Genomic DNA, 9,299 nt, shown 5'->3' on the forward strand with positions numbered 1-9,299 from the left:
AAGAGTGTAATTAACATGCTATGCTGCTTTTTTTTGTAAATACTGTTTCTATTATGCTAAAGTTCAGAAACAAGAATATTAGAATATCCCCCTTCCTCATTCCCTGGGTTTCTCTGGAGGATTAAATGGTTTATAGCAAGTAAAATCTTGGTTTTATAGTGTGACCTTAGACCCAGGTTGCTGCAATTTCCTCCAGATGTCTTAAGTTTGGGTGCTTTGGTATTTAATAGGAAACCAGTAATGCAACTATTCCCATGATATGATTGCCCCTTTTGCTTGGATATTTATACTAGTGGTGGTACATACATACATCAAGCTATTTGTATGTGAAAGGAAGTTAGTACCTGAAATTGTGCATCAGAGCAAAGGCTATGGAAAAATTGAGTTCTCTTGAGTTTTTAATTTTGTCCCTTATCTGTAGGATCCTTACAAAGGCTTACTCTTTTTTATCCTCTTGCTCAGTGGACTAACCTAGATTTAGCGTAAATGCATGGGTGATGGTACCTAATTTTTAACAAAACAGATCCTTGCTTAAAATTGGTTTAGATAAGCCATGAGCTGTATTTCCTACTGGTTTATAGTACCAGTGACACTTTGCTCTGAGGTTAGTTAGGGAAATTACTTGGCAGAAACATCCCTGGTTTAACTCATGGCAAAAAACTCAGGGATGTGGGATGAACATGCCTTGCCTGTGTGAGGTCAAATGTGGATTTGTTTTTCCCGTATGAATCTATTTTGCTTTCATCTTAAATTTTTTTCCTGATTGTTTTTTTTTTTCTTTTTGTTTGTTTGTTTGTTTCTTCTTTGTTAATTTTCAGGTCGGATGATGAACAATGTCATGGAGTGTACGTATCTCATTTTTCTGAGACTGGTACTTCAGCTGCTTAAAAAATGTTCATGCTTTTGCTCCGCTAATGGCTTCTCTATCTGCATAGAGATGTGGGAAGTATTGCCCTGCATGCTTCTAAATAACAGCTGATTTTTGCACATGTTCAGTGTTTACTTCCATGTGTGCAGGATTCTTTAAGAGTCTGTAGTAACATCAGCATAGCCAGAATATGAGCTGCTCCTCTATCTGCTGCTCATCAGAGGGATCTTGCAGTTCTCAGGGTCACAGCTGCCTAATCCTGGCTCCCTCTGGACTCTGATCTCAGCTGAAGCTGTCAAGCCCTGTCATTCAGAGATGAAGTACAACTGGAGACTGCTAGATTCAGCAGCTGTTGTTTCTCTGACCTGCAAGATCCTGCCTTTAAGAAAGGTGATTGCTTTTGGCTGCCATCTTTAGCTAAGCACAGCACCTAATTTCTTCACCCCTTGAAATCCAGTGGTGAGTGCTTTTAGTAAATAAAGTCCTGTAGGAATTCATAAATGTTTAAGGATCTTATGTATATTATGGTGACAAAAGATTACCAGTAAGTCTGTGATAAATACTATAACAAATGTCCATAACAAATGCTTTGTACAAGGCTGTTTTCTAGTAGGTGTGGGCTTACTATAGTACTAAAACAAATCCAAACAATATGTGTTGTAGTATGTGGCACCATGAATAATGATAAGAAATACTATACAGTGGATAAAATTAGACTTTTATATTTTAGAAAGTTCTTTCTTTTAGCTCTAGATATTGACGAGTGTTCAGTTATGCAACTGGCAGAGATGGGTTTTCCTTTGGAAGCATGTCGGAAAGCTGTGTACTATACAGGCAACCTGGGTGCTGAAGTTGCTTTCAACTGGATCATTGCACACATGGAGGAATCAGGTTAGTGATTGAAAGGTATAAGTTAAACTCAACTCTTGATTGTATATTTTGTCAGTCAGTAGAAATGTTATAATGTGTGACACAGAAACAAACGGCCACCTTCCCCACCCCAGGAAACCTGGAGGTGTGAGTGGATTTTCCTAAGCTGGGATATGCAGATCTTGTCCATAGTGTGGCATCCCATCCTCTGCTTAGAAGAAGACAACAAACCTAAGCTACACCAGAAGTACTCTCCTGTCCTCACTGATCATGTGGGCCAGCTCTCTGCTTTCTGCACTTTGCTTAGGTCCATGCTGCTAAGGGGAAAGTTGACTTGTGATTAAGTGTAAGTACAAAGAATCCTGTGGTCCAGATGCTTTTCTTCCATATCAGCCTCCTCTAGCTCAGGTTAGAGCATTCATGATGTACTTAGAACTTGGGCTGTCTGGTGATGGACAGGGCTGCTAGATGTTTTCCACTTCCTGTGTTTCATCTATGCAAAGTCTGGACTCATGATTCAACACTGAGTATATCTGAGCACTTCCTTGCCAGGAAACTCCAGATTTGGTTGAGTTCACACTTTGCCGTGGGTTTTTGTGCTGCTATGTAAATGGGGAATGAGTTTCACTTGGGCTTAACTGATGTAGTTCAGCTATGGAATCAATTCATTTTACAGCTATATGTATATCAGCTGGGTGTTGACTTTGGTGCCATCATTGCTTCCGTACTTATCTTTGCTACTTTCCTGTAGCTGTTTCACTTCTGTGATGTGCCAAGTTGTTCCATACTGCTCGGTATGAGTTTGTCCGCCTAGATATTTTGTGCTGTGCATGTTCATTTTGTTGTTTTTAAGGCTTTCCAGGCACCTGAATCCCAACTGGTCCAGGAATGCTTTTGAGGTCCTATTTGTTGTTTGTTGATTTTTCCAGTTCAGTGGGGCAAAAGAACAAACTGATGAATGTCTGTTTGTTCCAGACTTTGCTGAGCCATTGGTCATACCTGCATATGGAGAAGTAGCTTCCAATGGAGCAGCTGCATTTGGGGCTGTTGGGCTAGATAACCAACCTCCTGAAGAGATGATTGCAATTATAATTTCAATGGGCTTCCAAAGGAATCTAGCAATCCAAGCACTGAAGGCAACAGTGAGTTCCATGAGTTATTGGTAGTTTGGGTTTCATTTCATGTTAAGTACTTTGTACATGTGCATGCTCAGATGCCTTTGAAATGTGTATAAAAATCCAGTTTGTGGATGATGCATGTAGAACTATGCTGCCAAAGCATGGGATGCCTGACTTGACTGGGTTAGAGTGGGGAAGGTGGTTTGTGTTTCACGTGAATGTTAAAGTGTGGAGGAAAACAAGACAGACTCAGCTGCTTTTACCATCTTCTGAGAAACAACCTGGATGCCTAAAGACTGTGCATCTTCAAGATCAGAACCTGGGGGTCATGGGGATTAATTGTGGGAGAATTTGTTTTCGATCTAGCAAGCTCTGCAGAGTGCCTGTTGTATAGTGCTTTCGTGAAGGTAGAGTGTGTATCTTACAAGTTGTAAATGCTGTTGAACATGAATCTTACTCTGTTCAAAGAACAATAAGCAGTAGCATGATGCTAGAGAATTTATTAAATGCTGTTCTTTTGCTTGTTTGATTCACAGAACAATAATTTGGAGCGTGGACTGGAATGGATCTTCAGCCACCCTGAACACGAGGAAGAAAGTGAGCCTGCTTTGGACATGATGGATATGGACAACAATGCTAATGCCAATATTGCAGAGACGGGGTCAGAGGGACCCAGGATCAAAGATGGGTCTGGAAGTAAGTTCTCCTTCAATGTAGAACCGGGTATCATTTTGTCATGTCAAACCTACACCATTCATAGAGCTCCTTTCTGTTTTGAAAGTAGTCATTGTGGGGTTTTTTGGATGTGATCCAGACAATTTACTTCAATCTTGCTTCTAGGGCTGAGTCCAACTCTGTGGGGCTGCTAGATTCTGTGGGCTGTGTTTGCTTAGAAAACTCTTCCCCTGGCTTCACTGAATAACCTGAGTAGAAGTTTCTTGTTGCCACATCATATAAGTCTCTGTTGGCCTAGCTTTATTTTTTGTTTTGTTGCTATAGGATAATAAGACAAACTAGACTCTTCAAATTCTCAGAGGCTGAGCATCCTAAAGATAATGTTGCTGTTACAGACCACCTGAGTTTCTGTCCTCTTGTGGTCTGATGGGAGATTTGATAATCCTTTCAACCAAGTTCCTTAATCTGAATACAGCAGGTATAGTTAGTATCCTGCATGTACTGCTTAGCTATTTTCCTTTTTGTATTGTTTTTGTTTTCCTTTGAGATCCTCAGTTGTACTACTACTAAATGAACCACAAGATGGGGTTAATGTATGGCAAAGTTGTAAAGTAGGTAAAGTGTAAAAGCATTAGATTACCAAAGTTCAGTGATGGTTCTAAAATAAGTATATCACATGATGATTTTTGAAGTGTCTTGAGTGACCAGTTCAAGCAACTGTAGTATATTCTAAACGTGTACCTCTGACCTTAACTGCAATGGTCTTACAGGAAAAAAAAACCAAACTAACAGCCAATTTGATTTTTATTTCTGTGGTTGCTGTTGTTATACAAAAACATTCATTTCTTTGTTTTTAACATTATAAAGACCAATCTTAAGTCTCTTGGAGACATTGGAAACATTGATTATCATTAGGTTAAAAAAAAAGAAAAGAAAAAGATGTGGAATAATAATGTTTTGTGGTACTTAGCCTTTATAGACTGAGACCATTTACTGAGTGCCTGAAATCGTGATAACCAACATGATACTGTAAAATGGCTCCAGAAAGCCCTCTCCACCAAAATCCAGACCCTTGTCCTTATGCAATATCCTGAAAGAAGGTACCCTTTTACTTTTGGTGGTAATTTGGGTGAATGGCATGAATGGGTGGGGAGAAAGAACCAATGTTGTGCTCTCCAGAGACATTAAGCACAAAATTTTTCTTAACATAAAAGGAAGAGGTTTCTTTCCTGTCCTTTCTTTTATGGGCTGCTGAAATATAAACTTCTGTTTTTTGTTTGATTTATAGGGGATCTGTGATCACGCTTACAGACATAGCTAATTTGTGTGCAGAGTGAACTCCATACCTAGCACTTTCTGTGGTGCTCTCTCTGAACTGTGAATGAATCTGCTGTTTTCTTTCCTAGTAGGGGCTGTGATCACAGCTCTGCTGTATATGCACAGATCTATGTGGGGTTTATTAGGATTGTTTTGATTTTTGACAGTTAATCTGGCTGCTGGTTAAAGCGAGAATATGCTGCAGTCTTAACAGAAACTGTGTTTGGGGTTGCAGAGTCTGAGTTAGGAGTGCTTAGCTGTTTCTCCAGTGTCAGAAAGAAAGCTGCCCCTCAAGTCGTATTGTAATTTTAGTAATAAAAGTTTTATGGTCCCATTTGTATTTCTTAAACAGAATACGAGCTGTTTGGGTTCATCAGCCACATGGGAACATCCACAATGAGTGGCCACTATGTTTGTCATCTCAAAAAAGAAGGAAGGTGAGTGGAACTGGGAGAGACACAAAAGGATGAACAAATGTTTTCTTTGAAGTGTACATCTGTACAGAGCAGGGTGTGTATTCATGGCAGGCAAACATGAATGTTGTTACCAGGTATACATTTCCCACCAAAGAAATGGAGATTGTTACAGACTGTAGATGTGATAAGTCAGTTCTGATACTGCCGAGGTCTGTGCTGAAATGTAACATCAGCTCTCCTGTACTTCCTGTTCCAAATCTGTTCATTTTGGGACATCAGTTCTGTATCTGGCTTCATTTATCTGAGCTTCCCCCAGCTTCCTTTCATTCCTCATCAATAGAAACCCATTGAACTATGAGCTGATATTAGTATTGCTAGTGCTGCAATACTGATCTTGGCTGTGATTTTTATATGCTCCTATTATTTGGCAGCGGGAATCCCTGATTTTCCTGCACTTGAACTGCAAGTACACATTCCTCTGTATGTCCCTCATCCTTCCCACTTCCTGACTGTGCCAGTAATCCAGCTTTGGCTGTTTCTCTGATTTTTTGTTCTTATGGCAGTACCTTATTTCAGATTTTAAGCTCTTAGAAGTTTGGGTCTGAGAAGTCCCTGATAAATTTGTGATGATTTTTATACACATATAATGTAATCAATCTTGTTTTCCTTTCAGATGGGTGATCTACAATGACCTTAGAGTCTGTGCCTCAGAACGACCTCCCAAAGACCTGGGATACATTTATTTTTACCACAGGATACCAATTTAGGCCTGAAATCTCTTACTTGGCCTTAAAAAGCCATAAGCCTTTTTAACCTGCCCAAAAAAACCCCGTACAATAAAAAAGAAAATCTAAAATCCACAGAAGACCCTTAACCCTTGAACTGCCAAAAAGCAAAGAACATCATGGGATATTTATAGTTTATTTAAAAAGTCATTTGATGCTGCCTTAAATGTTAGAGGGCAAATTTCTATTAGGTGATGTATAGTACGTTGTTTTAAATTTGTACATGTTAAAGGACACCTTAAGACCATGCAGATTACTGGTGGAGTTTGCAGCTAGTATATGGAGAAAACAGAAGTTTCAGGGTTGAACAAAAATAGCCCATCAACTGGGGTTTAGCCCAGCTCCTGCCTGTTCTGTCCATGCATCTGTTGAAGACCACAAAGAAATATTTGCACCTTTGGTAACTGGGAACCAGTGTTTTCAACCAGAGTCCAGACCACTTAGAGAAACCATGTCATGTATAGAGTTGGAGGGGGTATGTGAGTGCACTTCAGAGCAGAATGTCTTATTTGAGAGATTATTTTTGGTGTAGTGAGAAAATTCCAACAGATGTAACTAGAGTTATATCTGTTGGAATTCAGTTTTACAGTATTTTGGTTTGCCTTTTTGATGCATAAACTTTAGAAACAAACAGAGATGGAAGCAATCTCCTGCCAGTGCCCTGAACATTTTCTTAGAAAGAGAAATAGTAGATTTTGGTTTTGCGGACACGGGTTTCTTCATCTTCTCTTGAATGTTTCTTTTGCAAATTCTTCCAATAGATTCAGGATTACAGATGGCTAAAGGAAGCAGACTTTCTGACTATAAAATTAAATGCATACCCTTAGGAAAGCCAAGGGTATTATTTAAATTTTATTTTCTTATGAAGGAGGTAAAGGAGGTGTTAATGTCCCATTGTATTTATTTCAGGGAAATTTTCATCTTGACCACTCACATTCCATCTGAAATCAGCTTGACAAAGCACTCACAGTGCAATTCTACTTTCTGCCAAAGATTGCTTAAATACTTAGTTCCATCCATGAGTGGGAGAAATGGCTTAGTAAGATTGCTGATTTATTTATTTGTCCCTCTCTCCTTCCTCCCTTAAAAAAATCCCCAAACATCAAAACCAAACAACAAAAAAGCCCCACTTTTTGAAATGTTTCAGCTTCCTTAAAACTAGCAAACACACCAATAATCTGATCTCTTCAACAGACAAGTTCTGAAGGGGTTTTTATATTTCTGGAATGTATAAAGGTAGGGGCTGGCCTTTCCTGCCTTTTTTTTTTGAGGAGGGGAGTAGTGGTGTTATTTCAGTTTGTGTCACAGGCACAGGCAAGAATGTGGGGTTTTAAACTGTTTGAGAACACTAGTTCTAGAAAAAGTAGATGGTGAGTGTCAAACCTTTCACGATTCCAAAAAACACTCAAGGGTTCACTGTGTTGGCCACTGCTTAGAGACTGTTGCTGGAGTTGCCTCATATAATCTTACTGAGCCCTGAAAATAAATTGGAACAGTAAAAAATAAAATAAAGACATAAAATTCTCCTTACAGAGTGCAAGAGAGGCAGGGAGGTGTAATTATATTTTCTCTGCAGTCAGTGCCTGCAAGGTTAATGGCAAAATTGAGGCAGCTACACACTACAAAAGAGAATCTGAATAAAAAATCATGTTATGAGTAGGGCATTTTGTTTTTTCCAGTGTTTGGGGAAAAATAGTTTTTCCTCTAGTCATACAGCCTCATGCAGAGACAAACCCCACTGCTGGGTTGGTTTTTTTTTAAATCAGTTATGATCTTAAAAGATTGAGAGAAATTCTAGTGCAATAATTCTGTAGAGTCTATATGGTGCCTAATTGCTGGGAAAGCTTCCTGCACTTAGTGCTCTTATTGACACAGAAGAGTGGCATCCTAGCACTTTAATAAGTGGCTTCTCAGATTCAGCTGCCTTGTCGTTACTGAGCCACCAGTTCTGGACAAAAAAAAAAGCTGCCAGTAATTTTTTTGCTTCTTCCAGGTTTTAAATATTTGTGTATTTCACCAGAAAGTGACAGATTTGAAAACGAGATCACAATTTATGCAGTGATGCATCATCTATTTAAAGTGAAAGAATAAACCTTCCATATATCTGTTTGTGCTCTTCCGTTTTGGCAGTAGGAAAAGGACAAAAGGCTTCTCCCCCTTTGCTTCTATTTTTTAATTTTTTTTTTTCAATGCCCACTTGCATTCTGAGGAAGCTCAACACAACAGCTTCCCTCTTGCCTCATGAACTTAAAGGACTGTTTATAAACTAACAAGATCTGGTGGCCACTGCCTTTTTTGTTAGAAGCATTGGGTAAATGAAGGCCAACAGAGTAGTTCCCGTGTTTATTACTAAATTGGAAACATGGCTGGTCTTGTAGGATTAAGGATGGAGCTTGGACGCTTGCAAACCGTTTGTCTGGTACATCCTAAAACTGGGGTGGCTGTGCAACTGGTTAATGGGAGGCACACTTAGAAAGCTGGCATGTGAGAAACTGGAAACGGCAAATGAAAGCGGAGAGCCATTCGCTGTCTGTGATAGGTGAACTGTAGCAGCTCAGCTTCTGAAATTCCTTTCAGTTCATCACTCTTGCATACTGCCTGCCTACCAGTGGGTCAGAAATGCAGGGAGCAGCTTAGAGGAAAGGCTTTTACAGATTTTATAAAATATAGCACTTGAAAATATGTTAAAAGTTCTTCAGCTGTTTGAGGAATTATTATCTCCCAAGGTGGCTTCCCTCCTTTTTCAAATGACCAGTTAAGAACATGTCATTTTTGTGATAGGTTATGTATGAACATCAGGAATCTGGAGGAGCAGGATGTGAACTCCTGACTCTTTAGCCTAATCCGGGGAGAGTTTTGTTTTGTTTGTTCATTTTAAACTTCATGCAGAAGCCACACTCAAACAGACTGTACTGAATTGATAACTAATTTACCAGGCTTTGCCTGTTAAAATTTGTATGCATTTGCTCATTTGGGCCAGGCCTTGGTGCACAACCTGGGAAGTGGCTGGTGGGGAAACTCTGTGTCTCTAGGTGCTAAAATAGGGGTCAGGTGTGCTGAGAGCTCCTTGACAAAAAGGATGGAGGAAGAAAAATCACTGTGAGCTGTTTGAGACTATCTAACTTGAGAATTATGCCAAGCCAGGACTTGGCAGCAAATAATAATGTTTTTCTTTCTCAGAATGATTTTTACTTTTTTGTATGATACTTTTAGGTTAGGAGAGTGGAAGAAGGAAGAATTCAAGAGCTTT

General features: G+C 39.4%; 1 protein-coding gene across 1 annotated transcript in view; it reads left to right on the forward strand.

Moving 5' to 3' along the window:
- The window catches only part of LOC104411172 (ubiquitin carboxyl-terminal hydrolase 13-like), a gene marked incomplete at its 5' end in the record, with an annotated part of 9,586 nt that extends 3,499 nt beyond the window's left edge, over positions 1-6,087 (forward strand). The window contains 6 exons of the mRNA XM_010021534.1: positions 819-845; positions 1,616-1,759; positions 2,714-2,880; positions 3,393-3,552; positions 5,201-5,285; positions 5,938-6,087. Of these exons, the coding sequence (XP_010019836.1) occupies positions 819-845; positions 1,616-1,759; positions 2,714-2,880; positions 3,393-3,552; positions 5,201-5,285; positions 5,938-6,031 (677 nt within the window). The remainder of the gene's footprint in view (positions 1-818; positions 846-1,615; positions 1,760-2,713; positions 2,881-3,392; positions 3,553-5,200; positions 5,286-5,937) is intronic.
- Between the last annotated feature and the right edge of the window lie 3,212 nt (positions 6,088-9,299).

Source organism: Nestor notabilis, unplaced genomic scaffold, assembly GCF_000696875.1.
Source record: "Nestor notabilis isolate BGI_N333 unplaced genomic scaffold, ASM69687v1 scaffold23579, whole genome shotgun sequence".
In the NCBI taxonomy this organism is placed as follows: Eukaryota; Metazoa; Chordata; class Aves; order Psittaciformes; family Psittacidae; genus Nestor; species Nestor notabilis.